The sequence below is a fragment of the Caretta caretta genome, chromosome 1, assembly GCF_965140235.1.
Source record: "Caretta caretta isolate rCarCar2 chromosome 1, rCarCar1.hap1, whole genome shotgun sequence".
NCBI classification, from domain to species: domain Eukaryota; kingdom Metazoa; phylum Chordata; order Testudines; family Cheloniidae; genus Caretta; species Caretta caretta.
The window spans coordinates 59,285,026-59,305,685 of record NC_134206.1 but is presented as its reverse complement, the minus strand read 5'-3'; the positions used below and the strand labels follow the sequence as shown (position 1 = coordinate 59,305,685).

Genomic DNA, 20,660 nt, shown 5'->3' with positions numbered 1-20,660 from the left:
ACATTTTGAGTATTTGAATCTCCCACAGAGCCTTTTCTCATGCTTGTCCCTTCAACTGAGGGCTGAGAGACTTCCTACTTCAGTTCTCCTTTCCTGAAGGACTGAAGACTGATATCCTGACAAGTAAGAAACATGTAGAAAAAACTTTAACATGTTTTTCAGGCACATCATAAAGTAGCAAAGACAGCACAGTTCTCCCCTCTTTGTAGCTCACCTTTAAAAACCACGTCTACTAGTGAAAATATACAATACATACTATGCATTGTCATATGATGTTTTAAAGTAATTATTCAACAGTGCAGAACTTTGAAATACTAATCCTTGTTTTACCTTTTTATCTGAAGTAATAAGTTTAAAGGCTTCAGTTACTTGATGTACTGTAGCACCACCTCCAACATCAAGGAAATTTGCTGGAGTGCCTCCGTGAAGTTTAATTATATCCATTGTGGCCATAGCTAAACCAGCACCATTCACTGTAAGAAAAATAGTTACATTTAAGAACTCCATTAGCAGTAAGTACATCAAAGGCATCTAAACATCTATTATGTAGAACATACGTACCTAGACAGCCTATGTTTCCATCTAGTCCTATGTAGTTGAGGTCTGCTTTAGCTGCATCCTTGTCTCTCTCATCCTCCTGTGTCCAGTCCTGCATATCAAAGATTTTCTGCTGACGATAGTATGCATTGCTGTCAAAGTTTATCTTTGCGTCCATACACATCACTTGGGAAACAAACAAAAAAATTGTTTAATGCCTTTATCTTTGAAAAAGTCAAATACTCTGAAATACTTATTCTATTGTATATCAGAGCACCAAATAATTCGTTTTGGGCTTACATGCTAACTCATGAAGCCTTCATTCCATAAATTCCAAGGCCAGAAAGGAACATTGTGATCATCTAGTCTGGCCTTCTGTATAATACAGGCCACAAAACTTCCCTAAAATAATTTCTAGAGCACATATTATAGAAAATATCCTATCTGGATTTTAAAATTGCCAGTAGTAGAGAATCCAACATGACCCTTGGTAAATTGATCCAATCATGCCTTACCATTAATAATATGTGCTTCATTTCCAGTCTGAATTTGTCTATTTTCAACTTCCAGCCATTGGATCTTATTACACCTTTGTCTGCTAGACTACAGAGCAGTTTATCATCAAATTTCTGTTCCCCACTTAGTTATTTATAGACTAATCAAGTCACTCCTTAACCTTCTCTTTGTTAAGCTAAACTGACTGAGTGCCTTCAGTCTACTCACTATTAAGGCATATTTTCTAATGCTTTAATCGTTCTCATGGTGCATCTCTGAACCCTCTCCAATTTATCAACATCCTTCTTGAACTGTAGGCACCGGAACTGGACACAGTATTCCAGGAATGGTCGCACCAGTGCCAAATACAGAGGTAAAATTTCTCTCTGCTCCTCCGATATTCCCTTATTTATGCAACCAAGGATCACAGTAGCCCATTAGGCCACAGCATCGCACTGGAAGCGCATGTTCCATTCAATACTCATCACGAGCCCCAAATCTTTTCCAGAGGCTATGCTTCGCAGCACAGAGTCCCCCATCTTGTAAGAGTGGCTTATACTCTTTTCTCCTAGATGTATACATTTATCCATATTAAAATGCATGCTGTTTGCTTTTGCCCAATTTACCAAGTGATCCAGATCACTAGCAGTGACCTGTCCTCTTCTTTATTTATCACTCCAATTTGTGTGTCATCTGCGAACTTTATCAGTGATGGTTTTATGTTTTCGTCCAGATCACTGATCAAAGTGTTAAAAAGCATCAGGCCAAGAATCAATCTCTGCAGGACCTTACTAGAAACACACTTGCTTGATGATGACTCCCCATATACAATTGTATTTTGAGACCGATCAGTTAGTTAGTTTTTAAACTATTAGATGTGACATTAATTTTGTAACATTCTAGTTTTTCAGCCAAAATGTCTTGTGGTATCAAGTCAAATGCCTTACAGAAGAGTTAAGTATATTACATCAATACTATTACCTTTAGCAAACTTAAAATCTCATCCAAAAAATCGTTAAGTTAATTTGACAGGATCTATTTTTCATAAACCTATATTGATTGCTAATCAACCAATTACTTTCCTTCGATTCTTGATCAATCAAGTCCTCTATCAGTTGCTCAATTATCTTGCCAGGATCAATGTTATAGGCTTGTCAGTCTAACTACCCAGGTCATCCTGTTTACCCTTTTAAATATTGGCAGAATACTAGTTTTCTTCCAGTCTTCTAGAATTTCCCAAGTCTTACTGCAAATCAACATTAATGGTTCAGCAAACTCCTCAGCAAGCTATTGAAGAGTGATTTTTACAATATTTGTTGCATTTCTAGTAGTAACGTGTCTAGAACAGTTAATACAAATTCACCTAAATAAGAAACTGTGCACCAAAATAATCCTTCCACCATGCTCTTTGTATATCTTTAAAAAAGCCACCCACTTAGGCTTCTGCTTTTAAATTAAATCTATGTGTTTCATAAGAAGAGCATATAACAAAGTCAAAAGAAATGCAGAAAAAGTCCCAGAAGAATACCAAAAAAGTTTCTCCCACAGATAGTGGAGGGACATTGGGGAGGGTGATACTAAAAGCCTAAGCAGACTCCTTGCATCGATGAAATACTATGTAAAAGGTTAAGATTGTCAGTTATTTTTAGTAAAAGTCACAGACAGCTTGAGGGCAAGAAACAAAAATTCATGGAAGCCCACAGAATTATTGGGTGGGGGGCTGGCTGAGGGGGGACAACTAAAGCCCAGGCCCTGTGGGGGAGAGAAGAGATCCCAAACTCCAGTCCGTGGGGGAGGAGGGGGTGAGGAGTCCAGCTGGAAGCTCCGCCCTCCTTTCCTAGGGCCCCCCCACCTCGCAAAGCAGCTGGGAGCTCCCGGTCCCCTTTCTTCCCTCCTGCAGCAGCTGGGACCTCCAGGCACCCTTTACTCTCCCTCCCACAGCAGGGGGGGAAGCAGAAAATGTCACGGAGGTCTCTGAAAGTCACAGAATCCGTTGCTTCTTTGACCTCTGTGACATAATCTGATCCTTAACCACATACTAAGGAAACTAACACAAAAGAGACCCAACTAAGCTAGGTCTAAGTTCAGAATATCAAGTACAGTTTCACTAAAAAAAGTGACATACAATATAGTCTTTATTCTAACACTCTTGTATAAAAAGTGCACTGAACTGCCTGCACAAAACTAGATGTGCAAATCTGAACAGCAGGGCTCAAGCTGAGACTTAGGCCTGGTCTACAGTATGCTGTTATTTCGGAATTAGCCGAGTTACTTCAAAATAAATCTGATTCCGTCCACACGACCAAACCAGTTTTTTCAATTTAAAGGGCTCTTAAATCCGATTGCTGTACTCCACTTCGGCAAGTGAAGCAGCGCTAAAATAGAGATCGCAGTTCTGGGTTACAGGTACTGTGGACGCAATTAAACGTTATTAGCCTCTGGGAGCTATCCCAGAATGCTCCCTTGTGACCGCTCTGGACAACACTCTAAACTCCGATGCACTAGCCAGGAAGGCAGGAAAAAGCCTCTGGAACTTTTGAATTTCCTATTTGGTCACCACCAGCACAGACGACCATCAGCACAGTCTACCAGCACAGGCGACCACGCAGTCCTGGATTCTCAGGAAAGCTCCAACATGGTCCAAACGGGAGGTACTGGATCTCATCACATGTTGGGGAGACGAATCTGTTATGGCAGACCGATGTTCCAAAAAAAGAAATGCAAATACGTATGCTAAAGTCTCCAGGGCCATGACGGAAAGAGGCTACTCCAGGGACATAGAGCAGTGTCATACAAAAGTCAAGGAGCTCAGGCGAGCGTACCAAAAAGCCAGGGAGGTGAACGAGCGCTCTGGGTCACAGCCCCATACATGCCACTTCTACCACGAGCTGCATGCTATTATGGGGGGTGACGCCACCACTACCCCACCACTGTCCGTGGACACCTGCAAGGGGGGGGAGTAGCACGGAGCGAGGAGGATGAATTTTTGGAGGAGGACGACGACAGTGCACAGGCGGCAAGTGGGGAATCCGTTTTCTCCCCTAGCCAGGAACTATTCTTGACACTGGAGCCAATAGCCTCCCCCCACTCCCAAGGCATGCTCCCAGACCATGACCCTGGAGAAGGCACTTCTGGTGAGCGAGAGCTTGATCGGAGCCACGCGGTGGGGGGAAACCCAGCTGCGCTGGGCTGTTCACCTTTAGTTTAAAGGGCTCATCCCTGCTCAGAACCTCATCGGAGCCACACGGTAGGTGTGGGGAGAGGGTGCTGTGTGAAGCGATCATCCCAGAGAGCCCGCAGGCCCTCCTTTTGCATGGCAAACCCACCAGGCATTGCTTGCTATGGGAAAGGGGGCCTGGCAGTTTGAAAGCATTGAAATGAATGTGGAAGCAGCAGAACCCCACATGCCCCTAGGGCTTACCATAGCTGCCTGCAAGCTGAATTCTGTTGCCTGGCCACATGTGATGGCTTACTCACACCAAAGTGGCAGGCACTTCAGTATAAGAGGCAAAGTGTAACCTTGTACAGAAAGAACATGTGCTGTGTACTATGAATTGCCTGTTTCACTGAGAAAGAGTATCCCCTTTGTTCTCTAAAATGTATCTTTTAAAATACTACCCTCCCTTTTTCTCCTCCCGCAGGTGCAAGTGTTTCAACACGGCCTCTATCTACTCTGTCCCAGAGGCTGGTCCAGATTAGAAGGCAGGAAAAACTAACTCTGGACAACACATTCGTCTAGCTTATGCAGTCCTCCCGCACTGATAGGGCCCAGCTGAATGTGTGGAGGTAAAAAATTGCGGAGTCACGTAAAGCGTTACATGAATACAAAGAGAAGAGAGAAGTGCTCAATGAGAGCAGGCAGGATGCTATGGTCAAGCTCATGAGGGAGCAAACTGACATGCTCCGCTGTATGCTGGATCTAATGCGGGAAAGGCAGCAAGACCACAGACTGCCGCTGCAGCCCCTGTATAACCGCCCTCCTTCCTCCCCAAGTTCCACAGTCTCCTCACCCAGATGCCCAAGAACACGATGGGGGAGGCTATGGGGACCCACACAGTCAACCCCAGAGGATTGTACAAGCAGCAGAAAGCTGGCATATCCAAAATTTTGATTTGGTTTCTGGACTTGTCCTTCCCTTCTCCTCCACCCCCCTCCCCCGTCTAGTTTTTGATTTCTCAACGTTTTGTGCAAGAAATAATAAACAACAGTTTTTAAACAATTGTGACTTTATTTCCTTTCATATATATAGGGGGCAGGTAACTTTAACAGAAACAAACAATTGTCACACAGTACCCTGGCCAGTCATGAAACTGGCTTTCAAAGCTTCTCTGATGTGCAGTGCGCCCTGCTGCGCTCTTCTAATCACCCTGTTGTCTGGCTGTGCGAAACTGGCTGCCAGGCGAGTTGCCTCAACCTCCCACCCCGCCATAAATGTCTCCCCCTTACTCTCACAGATATTGTGGAGCACACAACAAGCAGCAATTACAATTAGAATATTGCTTGTGGTGAGATCTAACCGAGTCAGTAAACTGCGCCAGCGCGCTTTCAAACGTCCAAAAGCACATTCTACCACCATTCTGCACTTGCTCAGCCTATAGTTGAACTGCTCCTTACTACTGTCCAGGGTGCCTGTGTACGGCTTCATGAGCCAGGGCATTAAGGGGTAGGCTGGGTCCCCGAGGATAACTATAGGCATTTCAACATTCCCAACAGTAATTTTCTGGTCTGGGAAGTAAGTCCCTTCCTGCAGCTGTGCAAACAGACCAGAGTTCCTGAAGATGTGAGCATCATGCACCTTTCCTGGCCATCCCACATTGATGTCGGTGAAACGTCCCTTGTGATCCACCAGTGCTTGGAGCACCATGGAAAAGTACCCCTTGCGGTTTATGTACTGGCCGCACTCGGTGTTCCGGGGTCATGATAGGGATATGCGTTCCGTCTATCGCCTCGCCGCAGTTAGGGAACTTCAGTGCATTAAAGCCATCCACAATGGTCTGCACATTTCCCAAAGTCACTACCCTTGATAGCAGCTGGTCAATGATTGCGTTGGCTACTTGCAACACAGCAGCCCCCACAGTAGATTTGCCCACTCCAAACTGATTCCCGACTGACCGGTAGCTGTCGGGCGTTGTAAGCTTCCATGGGGCTATGGCCACTCACTTCTCAACTGTGAGGGCTGCTCTCATTTTGGTGTCTTTGTGCTTCAGGGCAAGGGACAGCAAGTCACAAAGTTCCATGGAAGTGGTCTTGTGCGTATGAAAGTTTCGCAGCCACTGGGAATCATCCCATACCTGCAACACTATGCGGTCCCACCAGTCTGCGCTTGTTTCCCGGGCCCAGAATTGGCGTTCCACAGCATGAACCTGGCCCAACACCACCATGATCTCCCAATCGCCACATGCCGTGCTTCTAGGAATGTCTGTGTCAGTATAGTAATCACGCTGTCGTTGCTTCCTTGCCCTGTTTTGCAGGTACTGCACATACTGCTGGATAATGCGCGAGGTATTTACAATGGTCAAAACTGCGGCGGAGATCTGAGTGGGCTCCATGGCTGTGGCGCTTGCATGGGTAATCCTGGAAAAAGGGCGCAAAACATAGGAGAGCAGAGTGGCAGCGGAAGAGGTGCTGTTCAGTTCACGATAGCTGAAAAAAGGCGGGAAATGGTTGTCTTCTGTAGCTTTCATGGAGGCGGGAGCCCAGGACAGACAACATGGAGAAGCTTGGTAGCGCGGCAAGAGTGGGAGAGCAGAGTTGGTGGTGGAAGCTGTGCTGCTTGGTTCACAATGGCCAAGCAGAGTTGGCAGTGGAAGCGTTCGATGAGGAAGAGAAAGAGTAGATACTAGAGATTACATAGGAAGACGAGAGAAAATGCGAGGTGGATTCATAGTAGCAGGAGAGCAGCGGTGCACCATCAGCTGAAAGCGGTATGGCGTCTACACGCCAAAAAGGTGCAAAACGATTGTCTGCCATAGCTTTCGCGAAGGGAGGAGCGACTGACAACACACACCCAGAAACACCCACGAGAAAGTTTTTGCCCGATCATGCACTGGGAGCTTAACCCAGAATTCCAATGGGCAGCAGGAACTGTGGGATAGCTACCCAAAGTGCATCACTCCAACATTCGATGCGAGCCATGGTGCTATGGACACACTCCGCCGAATTCACTCGCTTTAGTGGGGACATAGGAGACCGAACACATAAAATCGCTTCCGAAAATTCAAATAGAATAAATTTGAAATAATTTCGTACTGTAGATGTACCCTAATACTGAAAATGTTTAAAGGAGGAACAGTAGAGATGTGCCGATACCTACAACATTCCACCAAATTTCAAAAGACAATACTTACTAACAACAAAACAAACCTGTAGTGTCTGAAAGACACTTCAAGTGTGTAGCTGTACTTTCACACCATCATCACAGACACTGGGAAAAGTTAAGACAAATGAGAAACAGAAAGAAGGTGCAAGTACCCAATCTAACTGTAGAACTCTACTGAAAAGACTATAATTAGTTGTTATTTAAACTACGTTTCCAAATTAAGACAGTGTTTTCATTATAACTTAACTACACACCAAGAAACTGCATGAAATGCTGTAAGAAGCTTTGGGTGAAGGAAATATAGCTATAATTTAACCTTTGTTGTATCTGAATTTAGGCTGTCTGAACAAGTCCAAAATGCTAAGACCATCAAGTTGCCTTTAAGACAGCTATTCTTAATCGCTACAAAGTCAAAACTGAAGAAATATCCTCTAAAAAAGCAATACTTTTATACACTGACTTTTGAGATACAGTTTTATTTCAAAGAGGAGAGTTTAAATTAATCTACATCTGATTAAAAACTTCATTTCCTGGGTATCCTGTAGTCATAGGCGTAGCTTGACTTCTATATGGGGGGGAGGGGGGGACAGCTCCAGTCAGGCCAATGGGGCTGCGCATTGGGGGGGACAAATTATACACCTACCCAAGGCTTGCAGTTTGGGAGGGAACACCCCCTGTTCCCCCAAACTACACCCATGTCTGTAGTGTCTTCAGAGTAGTATTTCTAAATTAAGGAACAAGCCGAACTCAGAAAAGAAAATCTTTTGGATTTAGTTATCTGTGTTTGGACATCGAGAGAGTATCTACTGCTGGCAAAATAAGAGGTTGGCAGCTAACTCTAAAGAGCATAATGTCTGTCAAGCACTTACAGTATGTTTGGCAAGGAAGTGGGGTTAAGACATTACACTTCCTTCAGTGTCTAGGATGAAGAGTCAGAAGTCACTAGTATTTTGGGTTGCTCAGTATTTTGAAAAAAATCTTCGACTGTCCGATTTTCAAAAAGGGCCTAATGTCTGAAAATTGCCCTTTCAAAGTACTTCAAGTTGAGCACACAAAAGTGCAGTCGTTTCTTAAAATCTTGGTCTAAAGAGTTAAACCAAAGGGAAATAAGATAAATTTGTAGTTAAGGAATTACAAAAGCTTGGATTCTTTCCAAGAGGAAAAGCTATTATTGTACACAATTGAATGCAACTTCATTCTTGTTCCTCTCTCAGAAAAAAAATGCGGATTCTTATAGCTTATAGCTACCAAAGCTTGTTATATCACCAGTGTCAATCTCCATCTGAATGTTAAGCCTTAGCTGCCTTTATGGATTACCATGCAAGCACAATTAGGATGCATTCAGTAGTAGCAGAATGGTCAACTAGTTTTGTATGCTCTGAGAATGTGTGTTTACAGCACAAATATTTCACATAAACTACTTTAAATCCCACCTTAACTACTATTCAAAAACTGATTTGAACATCTAAATATATAGGGCATTAGCATGAATATTGCAGTCCATGTTTATGATGAAAGAAAATTCCAAAAAGCATTAGAGAAATTTGAAGCCAGCCCCCATAATTTGCATAGAATTCACTCCAGGTAGTGGGCTCCCAGATCCAGTGCTGAATATTAGGGCTGTCGATTAATCACAGTTTTAATCACACTGTTGAACAATAGACCATCAATTGAAATTTATTAAATATTTTTGGATATTTCTCTACATTTTCATATATATTGTATTCTGTGTTGTAACTGAAATTAAAACGTATATTATAAATATTTGCACTATAAAAATGATAAAATAGTATTTCAATTCACCTCATAAAAGTACTGTAATGCAATCTTTGTCATGAAAGGTTTCAGAGGAACAGCCGTGTTAGTCTGTATTCGCAAAAAGAAAAGGAGTACTTGTGGCACCTTAGAGACTAACCAATTTATTTGAGCATGAGCTTTCGTGAGCTACAGCTCACTTCATCAGATGTTTTCTGATGAAACATCTGATGAAGTGAGCTGTAGCTCACGAAAGCTCATGCTCAAATAAATTGGTTAGTCTCTAAGGTGCCACAAGTACTCCTTTTCTTTTTGTCATGAAAGTTCAACTTACAAATATAAATTTTTTTTTGTTAAGTAACTGCACTCAAAAACAAAACAATGTAAAACTTTAGCGCCTGTAAGTCCACTTCTTTGTTCAGCCAACTGCTCAGACAAAATTTTTTTTTTTTTTACATTTACTGGAGATAATGTTACCTCCTTCTTTACAATGTCAACAGAAAGTAAGAACAGGCATTTGCATGGCATGTTTGTAGTCAGCATTGCAAGGTTATTTACGTGGCAGATATGCTAAACATTCACGTACCCCTTTCATGTTTTGGTCACCATTCCAGAGGACATGCTTCCATGCTGATGACATTCATTAAAAAAAATAATGCATAATTAAATTTGTAACTGAACTCCTTGGGGGAGAATTGTATGTCCCCTGCTCTGTTTTATCTGAATTCTGCCATATATTTCATGTTATAGCGGTTTCAGGTGACAACCCAGCACGTTGTTCATTTTAAGAACACTTTCACTGCAGATTTGACAAAACACGCAGAAGGTACCTGTCAAGGTTCCTTACCCACTCTGAACTCTAGGGTACAGATGTGGGGACCTGCATGAAAACCTCCTAATCTTACTTTTAACAACTTAGGTTAAAACTTCCCCAAGGTACAAAATTCTTTTACCCTTGGATTTCCACTGCCACCACCAAACTTTATCTGGGTTTACTGGGAAACGTAGTTTGGATACGTCTTTCCCCCCAAAATCCTCCCAACCCTTGCACTCTACTTCCTGGGGAAGGTTTGGTAAAAATCCTCACCAATTTGCATAGGTGACCACAGACCCAAACCCTTGGATCTGAGAACAAGGAAAAAGCATTCAGTTTTCTTACAAGAAATATAATAGAATATTATAAATATAATAGAAGTAAAGGAATCACCTCTGTAAAATCAGGATGGTAGATACCTTACAGGGTAATTAGATTCAAAACACAGAGAATCCCTCTACGCAAAACCTTAAGTTACAAAAAAGACACAGACAGGGATAGTCATTCTATTCAGCACAACTATTTTCTCAGCCATTTCACGAAATCATAATCTAACACATACCTAGCTAGATTACTTACTAAGTTCTAATACTCCATTCCTGTTCTGTCCCCGGCCAAAGCATCATACAGACAGACACAGACTCTTTGTTTTTCTCCCTCCTCCCAGCTTTTGGAAGTATCTTGTCTCCTCATTGGTCATTTTGGTCAGGTGCCAGCGAGGTTACCTTTAGCTTCTTAACCCTTTACAGGTAAGAGGATTTTTCCTCTGGCCAGGAGGGATTTTAAAGGGGTTTACCCTTCCCTTTATATTTATGACAGTACCAATGTGAGATTTCTTAAGATAGCTACAGCACTCAACCCAAGGTTTAAGAACCTGATGTGCCTTTCAAAATCTGAGAGGGACGGGGTGTGGTGCACACTTTCAGAAGTCTTAAAAGAGCAACACTCCAATTTGGAAACTACAGAACCCGAACCACCAGAAAAGAAAATCAGCCTTCTGCTGGTGGCATCTGACTCAGATAATGAAAATGAACATGCACTGGTCTGCACTGCTTTGGATTATCATCGAGCAGAACCAGTCATCAGCATGGACCATGTCCCCTGAATGGTGGTTGAAGCATGAAGGGACATATGAATCTTTATCTCATCTGGTACATAAATATCTTGCAACACCGGCTACAACAGTGCCATGCAAATGCCTGTTCTCACTTTCAGGTGACATTGTAAACAAGAAGCAGGCAGCATTATGTCCTGCAAATGTGAGCACACTTGTTTGTCTAAGTAATTGGCTGAACAAGAAGTTGGACTGAGTGGACTTGCAGTCTCTAAAATTTTACATTGTTTTGTTTTTGAATGCAGTTGGGTTTTTTTACATAATTCTACATTTGTAAGTTCAACTTTCATGATAAAGAGAATGCACTACAATACTTCTATCAGGTGAACTGAAAAATACTATTTATTTTGGTTTGTTTTTTTTACAGTCCAAATACTTGTAATCAAAATAATAGTATGAAGTGAGCACTGTACACTTTGTATTCTGTGTTGTAACTTAAATCAATATATTTGAAAATGTAGAAAACATCCCAAAATATTTAAATAAATAGTATTCTATTATTGTTTAATCGCACGATTAATCTTTTTAATCCCTCCACAGCCCTGCTGAATATGCTTGCAGATGTTTAGGTGCCACCGTCAGTTTTACTACACTTTCCAAACTACCGTGTTAGTCCTAAATCCTCTTACTGTATATAGTTGGAGAAACTTTAGCAGAACCCCTATATCAGACAACAGGCTTTGTACAGATTCAAACTGCCCATCTAAAAAAATTCTATAAAGAAGGTACTTTACCAACTCCTGATGCATCTTCTACCATAGGGTTTATTTCTACCATGGTGGCATCGTATTTCATAAAGAGATTATATATCTTGACCATATTATCTGCTGCTTCATCCAGCAGGTTAGGGGGAAATCCCATTTTCTGGGCCAACTGAAAGTAAAAAACAAAGTATTCTGGTCATCAGTTTATAACATTAGACATTAAAATCTTGAATTATGGTTAAAATTTAGGAACCTCACAACTTATATATATATATATATATATATATATATATATATATATATTAAAAAAACCTGTATATATATTATTATAACACAACTATACAAATCTAGCCTGTAGCTACAGAACTTCACCTACCCTGCAGGGAATGGCTCCTTGCTTCTGTTTTTTAAAAACAGTCAATTGCATTGATCCTACAAGGGACAGTGAAATTAAGGCTGCCAGGCTATACACCAGCCTAATTTAAGTACCCACATCTGGAGCTAGATTTACATTCTTTATTGTAAACTAAACAGTACATTAAAATATCTAGTAATAATTGTTTGGAAGGGTCAGTTTTCTTTAATCAGCCAAAAGACTGTATAAAATTTATTAAGTATATTTACAAAAGCAAAACTCCCTCTAACTATGATTGTGTGGAAATGTACTCTCTAGTACCCTGACAGCTTGTTCCTTTTTGATGCCTTCCACAATATCAATGGGTTCCTTAATTATCGCATCAGGACTCTCTGCAGCAATATCTTCAATGTTAACACCACCATGAGAACTGCCTATAAGTACAGGACCCTAAAGAAAGAGAAAAAGTAAATGTAAGACTTTTGTATAATTCACTATCTTAATTCTTTCCACAAATATTTCAAAGAGCCTCTTGTGCTCAGTATTAGATTCTTGGCTTTTGGCAATCCACTAAAGTTGTCTTTTATTCTCTTACTGTTGCTATCTTTTCATTCAAGATACTTATACAAGACTTATGTTATACGATGACCAAAGAAATTTTCCAACTCTAAACCCTTATATCAAAAGGAAACTTTTCGTATGTTAATATCACTATTTATACTGTGGGAAGAACATACCATACTGGCTTAAAGTTAGGACAGAAAAAGGCAGTAATGCAATGGTACATCATATCCTGTGTATCCCTTCTTTTGGGTTATGCTGTCAGTGAACAGAGAACAACCTTCATTTTCTTCATAGTTTACCACACTCCAGCCTCTGAAGATAAATCTAGGTCTGCACAGCCATTTGCAATAGTTGTTGCACTTTATTCCTATTCACAGTGGTTCATAAGCCTTGATAACTATAACCACTCTGAAAACTTGTCACACAGTGTTTCACTGTTCAGTGACATGAGTTTAGTGGCGTCAATACCATTTCACAGTGCATAAAATGTGTCAAAAAGGCACTTTCACAATTAATCCCAACAGAGGCACCAAAAACTCAATGGGCATGGAGACTGGACAATCGTAGGACCCTGGAAATGGTCCATCAAGTTCAGGGTTGAGGCATGTTTGAGTCAACCATCATTCACTGTCTCTACACATACAGTACTTGTTGCATGCATAATGAGAGACTTCCACTTGCTAGACTATTAAGTCAGTACTTCCAATGAGCACATAAGTAGGGTTTAAAAAAAAAACATACTTCGGAAGTGTAAGTGCAATTACAGTTGTAGAAAGCATGGTTGTTGCTGTAGTGGACAGGCTTTTTTTTTTTTTTTTTAAATAAAAAGAAAATCATATTGGATGCCCTTCTTCCAAAAGAAAGGTTCTAGAACCATTTCTTAATATTTTGAAAACTATATACTGAATGCAGCTGCAAGGAGAGCTGCAAGTGCTTTTGAAAACTTTCAGGCATAATTGCAACTCAGTATCGTTAGAGCCTAAAAGTTAGTATTGGTTCTGCTTAAGACATGACAAGTACATTTCACTCCTTCAGCTGCTTCTGCCTGGTAGGGTTTTATTTTTTGAAGCAAAGTTTGACACTATCAGAATGCATGATATACACCACAGAATCGTCACATTTGGGGTTTTTTATTTTAAATTCTTACACGTCTAGGAAAACATGTATGGTGTTAATTAGGTGCTGAGACTCAATCACTAGGAGAATTCTTGTCCAAAAAACAAGAGTCCACAAATTTATAAGCAATAAAATAATTAGCAACAGTTGACAGTAACCCTGTCAACATAAAAAGAACAGGAGTACTTGTGGCACCTTAGAGACTAACAAATTTATTAGAGCATAAGCTTTCGTGGGCTACAGCCCACTTCATTGGATGAATAGAATGGAACATATAGTAAGAAGATATATATATACACACACACACACAGAAGGTGGAAGTTGCCATATAAACTGTGAGATGTGAATTACTCAATTAATTAATTAAGACTGAAATATTGGACAGTTTCCTATGAAAAGGAAGAGGCCCCTGAACCTAAGAGGAAGAGCAGGGGGAAAAAGGAGTAGATAGAATACAAGTTAGACATTTACCAGTTCACCCACTATGCCTGATTTGCATACAAATTCTAAATCAGAGAGCAGAATTGTTTCCAAAAAAGTTCTTATAACATTGTAAGTGAGAGAGTGATCTACGGAATTTACTGAACCATCCTCTCTGTGGGCTTTCTAGCATTATTGCACCAACCAAGGAAGCTGGCAGAGGCCATCTGCTCCAGCTCTGAGCTTTAATGATGTAGTTGTACTTTGTACTCCCAACAGAAATAAGCCTAGCAGAACGTCGTAACCTGGGGAGAAGATAGCTCTGGTGCACACATCACCAACTGGACAGTTCTACAGTTTGTGCAGGACTCAGCTGCAACTCTACACACACACACACACCCCTGATGTCTCCAGGAGCATCAGTATCCTTAAGATAAAAAATAAGGAGCTTTGCTAGAGTAAACGCTGCAATGGATCACCACCACAGAATTACACGTCACCCTCATTGGGCTAGTGTAATTTTAAGTTTAATGCTCATCTCATATCTATACTGCTTCTAAATTTGATTCAGTCCTCTAGAGACCAGAAGCTATCTTCTTTCCTGGAGTGAAGCCATGATGATTCATTAATTTCATTCATATATCAGATAAGTTACGAGATTTATTTCACAAAATGTGAAATACTTACTAGACAAATCAACTAACTCAAAGAAAATTTGCTGCACACATTTCCTCTATAAAATTAAGAACTGGGCACCTACAGAACCAGAGTTACACAGATTCCTTCAAGGAATGCTTCTAAGTGTTCAGAAATTAAATAGGAAGAGCCTAAACAGCAGAGGCTGCAGAGACATGCCAGCCACTTCAGGGAGCGGCATGGGGCCAGGGCAGGCAGGGAGCCTGCCTTAGCCCCTGTCATAAATATAGAGACGGGTAGCATAAAATCCCTCCTTGGCAGCTGTACTAAATCACCTTACCTGTAAGGGGTTAAGTAGGTCAAATAACCAAGTTGGCACCTGACCAGAAGGACCAATGAGGAAAGAAGATAGTTTCAAATCTGGGGGCAGGGAAGGTTTTGTTTGTGCTCTCTCTTTGTTGTTCCCTCTCCAAGCGGAGAGAGAAGCCAAGCAGGTACAACATCTCCTGAAAACATACTTGGAATAATAGATCTAAAACCACAGAAATTGTAAGTAGGCAAGGAAATGCTTTAGGTTACCTTTTGTTTTAGCTTGTAAACTTTCCTATGCTACATAGGTAGTTTTATTCCTGTTTTTGTAACTGTGAAGCTGAGCCAAAGGGGAATCCTCTGTGTTTTAAATCTTTTTATTTACCCTGTAAAGTTACTTTCCATCCTGATTCTGCAGGCATGATTCTTTTACTTTTTCTTTATAAATAAAGTTCTTCTTTTAAGAACCTGATTGATTTTCAGTGTCCTGAAGACAAAGGGTCGGGTCTGTGCTCACATTGCTAACCAATTGGTTGGTATATTATTCTCAAGCCTCCCCAGGAAAGGGGGTGAAGGGGTTTGGGGGGGAATAGGGATTCCAAGTGATCCTTCCCTGAAATTTGTGTAAATCACTTGGTGGTGGCAGCAATACCGTCTAAGGGCAAGGAAAGGAATTTGTGCCTTGGGGAAGTTTTTAACCTAAGCTGGTAGAATATAAGCTTAGGACAGGGGTGTCCAACCTGTGCCTGCAAAGGAGCCAGAATTTGCCAATGTACATTGCCAAAGAGCCACAATATTATGTCAGCAGTCTCCATCAGCTCCCCAACCCCGCCTGCCAGCCGCCCTGCCCATCAGTGCCTGCCCTCCCATCACGCAGGATGCAGGAGGCTCTAGAGGTGAGGAGAAGAGAGAGAGTGCAGCAGGCTCAGGGAATTGGGTGGGAAGGGGTGAAGTGGGGGAGTGCCTGTGGCAGAAGCAGGGGTTGAACAGTGAGCTTTGGAAAGTTGGCACCTGTAGCTCCAGCCCCAGAGTCGGTGTCTATGCAAGGAGATGCATATTAACCTCTGAAGATCTGCATGTGGCTCCGGAGCCACAGGTTTGTCACCCCTGGCTGAGGGGGTCTTTTATGCAGGTCCCCAGATCTGTAACCCAGAGTTCAGAGTGTGGCAGGACCTTGACATGGATGGAGGGAGGAGGGAATGGAGTGAGCGGGTCAGAGGCTCAGGGAAGAGGCAGGGTAGATCCTGGGTTGATCTTAAATACAAAAGGTGATCTTGTGCGTAAAAAGGTTGGAGACCACTGGTTTATATACTATTTTTGAATTGTATGTATGTATGTATGTATGTATGTAACTTCTCTAGGAGGAGGAGGAGATGCTAATATAATTCCTCCAGTTATCAGCGGTTTAAAAGTCAGGTCACTTACATGTCTGAACAGACACAGAAACTTGATTCTGGACACCCATTTTTTAAAATCTTAGTCATCTTGCTCTGCAGTTTTTTAGACAGCTGTGGCTGCATGTTTAAAATTAATCCCCAACCACTTAAAATTAAGTGTGGTCAAGGAGACAGAAATTAGATCATTTCTCTATCCCACTGCAATTATCAACTCTGCAGTTCAGAAATGTCAGTACTACAGATATCCAGTTATGTAGCATTCATTTAATTGCATTGTGCATTGCTTTGGTATTTGAAGTGTTTAAAAAGCATGCAATCCAAGGTCATGCTACCAAACAGAAGGTTATGTTCATGTACAACTCTATAAATCAGTTTCAAATTCAAATGTGACCCAAGTGAAGAACAGCAGTAATATTTTTTCGATTCCCAATATACCAAATTCAGTTTAAGAGCACTATATCTATACTCACTTGAAATGACCTTTCCATAGTTATTGCAAAATAGTATTCTCTCCTGGGATATCTGCGCTCACAGATAAATACTTGATTGCATATCCTGCCCTTTTCTCCTGTCTGCTTGGTAAACAACTTCTTTCCAATCATTTTGGAGGAAATCTCTTTTGCTTCTTCTGGACTAGAATAAGAGAAGCTCAGAATGTGACAAGAGAAATGCTTGAGTAAAGAGAGGAGAATGAATTAATTTAAGTTCTGTATATTAGTCTACAGTAAAAATATGTTCTTACCTAGTTTACGTCTTCATAGTTTACAAGGCATTTTAATCAAATTCAAATTCCAAGCCATATAAATGGATTGAAGATATTTTCAATTTACCTGATAATTTAAAAATACAACTTACGAAAAAACTATTTTCACTCCGCCTTTGAGGCCACCTTCAAAGGTTCCTTTTCCTCTACCACCAGCTAAAACCTGAGCTTTTACCACAAGGTCCTTTGAACCTAGAATTTAAAAAAAAAAAAAAAAAAAAAAGCCAGAATTTGTCAATTATGATTCCTAAATTAGTCAGTAGCATACCCAAGGATATTTTCAGTTTATTTCCCTCCCACAAGATAGAGCACAGATTATTCAGACTAAGATGGCAGAACTCTCACTTACATTACTCAATGTTTTCTCTTGACAAAAAAATAAATCAGGCTGACGTACAAACAAATCTAGGAGCTCCAGCTCAAGAAAGATTCCAAATTCCAGCATTCTAAGTCTGTATTTATAAAATGACTGACCTGACTTTTGGTTTAATTAGTCATTATTCAATTATTTGTTGACATAATCTAACGGATTAACATTCTCTCAGATCTCAGTACTATTTACATCATTAAATGTCAACACAACTTTTCAAGCCATCATCAGCCAGTATTTTCTTGTGTGTGAAAGAATGAATAGCAGCATGCATCCACCCTATGCACTATCTTGCCCGTTAGTATACAACTGATATACTTTCTCAAGTTAGCTTCCAAATGAGTAGCGCTCATGCAATCAACTAAGGCCCCAATCCAGCAGACCACTTAAGCACGTGCTGGAATGCTTGGCAGAAGTCAGGGCCTCAATGAATCTACCAGATTTTGTGAGAAGAACATGAGAATGAGTAGTATAACTTTTAGGCTGTCAAGCTTCTTAATTCAGCCTAAATCAATTTTATGTCTACATGACAGACTTCTGTAGGCCATGATATAGCAGTCAGGGGTGCAAAGAGAGGTGACCCCTGACTGACATGCTTCTGTGAGAAGAAACCATTGGCATAGATGCAATTACACTGGCAAAACTGTACTGGCAGAACTGTACTTTTACAATTCTAGCTTGTTCTGTTCAGAGGGTGGACACACTAGAAAAAGCTATACAAGTACAGCTTTGCCAGTATAAGTTGCATCCATACTTGGAGCATTTTGCTGGTATAGTATACAAAGCATAGTGTAGACTCAGCCATAACCTTTGGGCAAATACTTCAAGCAGGTTCCACCCTCCTCCCAGAGATGACAAAGGCCTTATCTACACTATAAATGCTTTGCTGGTATAGTTACACTGGTAGACACCCCCAGCATAGATGGAATGTATACAGACAGAACAAGTTTTTCTGCTGGCATAGTAACACCATCTCCCAAATGACATAAGCGATGCTAACAAAAGAGCGTCTCCACTGGGGCTTTTGCTGGCTTAACTATGTCAGCTAGGGTTGTGGTCCTCCCCCTTCCCCAACACACACACACGCACCCCTCGCCAAACACAGATAAGCCAACAGAACTTTGTAACATAAATCTGGCCTTCTGGGGACATGTCCCAGGGTTCTTTGTGCTGCCATAAGCTAAGCTCATCTATGAATTCTTTCCCCAGTGAATTGTGGGAGAACTTGTCTATGCTTTCTGGGCACACCGGGTGGTGATGGGAGAAATTTTGGAAAGGCAGTGGAAGACTACCTGCACTCAAATTGAACTATCCTGCTATCATACAACAAACTGGCCATGACAGCCATTGAGTTGTGCTAACCTGAGCTTTAGCCTATATCCAACAGGCCAGCCAACTCGAGTTAAAAGTCATAATCAAGTTGAGTTTGTGCACGGTATTGGACAGGACTCAAGTTAGGGGCAATACTCTAGTTATAATCTGAGGTAACTATGCAGTGAAAAGTACTAGTAGCCAATCCAACACTTTAAAAAAAAAAAAACACTAAGGAGCTCTCTCTAAATTTTCTCTGTCACTATCAATCTCTTTGGTATAAAATATTTGAAGAGTTTGCGAGTTAAGATGTGAGCACATGTAAACTTACTATGACCTTTACATCCAAGATAATTATCTTCACAATCCTATTCCATTTTATATATCTACTGAATACTGGATGTCATGCAGATTAGACCAGGGGTTCTCAAACTTATTGCTCTGTGACCCCCTTTTGACAACAAAAATTACTACAAGACCTTAGGAGGGGGACCAAAGGCTAAGCCTGTCTGAGCCCCACCACCCCAGGTGGGGGAGCCAAAGCCCAAGGGCTTCAGCCTCAGGTGGGGGGCCTGTAACTTGAGCCCCGCCACCCAGGGCTGATGCCTGAGCCCCACCGTGGGGCTCGGGCTTCGGCTTCAGCCCCGAGTATAGGGCTCAGGCTTCAGCCCCAGGCCCCAACAAGCCCTGGTGATCCCATTAAAACGGGGTCACAACCCACTTTGGGGTCCTGACCCACAGTTTGAGAACCAGTGAATTAGACTAATATTTTCATAGAAGTCATGCAAGAAATACTTGGGACTCTTATTATTCATGTTACCCTTCCATGAGACTATTCTGTCTTCGTGCAGTTGTACAAGCCTTATGTTTAGCGTCAAGCATAAGGTAACCAACCACCAGATAGAAATATTAATGTTCATTGGCCGATGATATTGCTACACACTGATCTGCAAACAAAACAGACCTACCCAGTAATCGATTAGCTACTGGGCCAATGGGGCCCATGTCCAGGGGGCCCACAGAAAAATGGGCACCCTGCCTGGCGCTTGTGCCAGGGAGCAGGGTCAGGGGCTTGCCCCACCTGGCACTCCTGCCATGGGACTGCAGTCAGAAGGGGGAGGAGGGGCCCCCCCACTTGCTCTGGCCCAGGGCCCCACAAACTCTTAATCTGCCTCTGGACCTACTACTCAAACGCTACAACATACAAACAATCTATTACAAAGAATACATTAACGGAGAACTGACCCAAAAAGTTCATATGTAACATGGGTAAAAGAAAAGTAGAAACAGGTACAAAGGCAGGACAAAAAAAAAAAAAAGACATCCTTCCATGACAGATAAAATCCACTTGGATGGCTTTTTGAAGATCAGAAGTTATACTCATTTCATTATGAAGATTTTCAGAAAGATGTATATTTGCTATTTTGATAACTGTAGAGAAATACTGCTATACATCAAAGCTCTTCAGCTACTCAGTAACCAGGAGAGAGGACAATTTGTCAAACATCACAGAGCAACGCAGTGGCAATGTTGGGAAGAGAATCAGTTTTCTGGACTCCCAGTCCTGAGCTAAATCTGCAAAGCAATAGGTGCCTCTCTATAAATCAGAGATAGCTAAACTTACTGACCCCACAAGCCACATACGACAATCTTCAGAAGTTTGAGCGCCGAGGTGCACCTG

General features: G+C 41.5%; 1 protein-coding gene across 1 annotated transcript in view; it reads right to left on the bottom strand.

The window, feature by feature from the left end:
• Nucleotides 1-20,660, bottom strand: part of SUCLA2 (succinate-CoA ligase ADP-forming subunit beta) — a 41,843-nt gene that overhangs the window by 9,514 nt on the left and 11,669 nt on the right. Inside the window, exons 3-8 of the mRNA XM_048850295.2 lie at nucleotides 17,391-17,490; nucleotides 17,006-17,168; nucleotides 12,415-12,543; nucleotides 11,769-11,907; nucleotides 562-723; nucleotides 331-473 (exon numbers count right to left, since the gene is read on the bottom strand). Of these exons, the coding sequence (XP_048706252.1) occupies nucleotides 331-473; nucleotides 562-723; nucleotides 11,769-11,907; nucleotides 12,415-12,543; nucleotides 17,006-17,168; nucleotides 17,391-17,490 (836 nt within the window). The remainder of the gene's footprint in view (nucleotides 1-330; nucleotides 474-561; nucleotides 724-11,768; nucleotides 11,908-12,414; nucleotides 12,544-17,005; nucleotides 17,169-17,390; nucleotides 17,491-20,660) is intronic.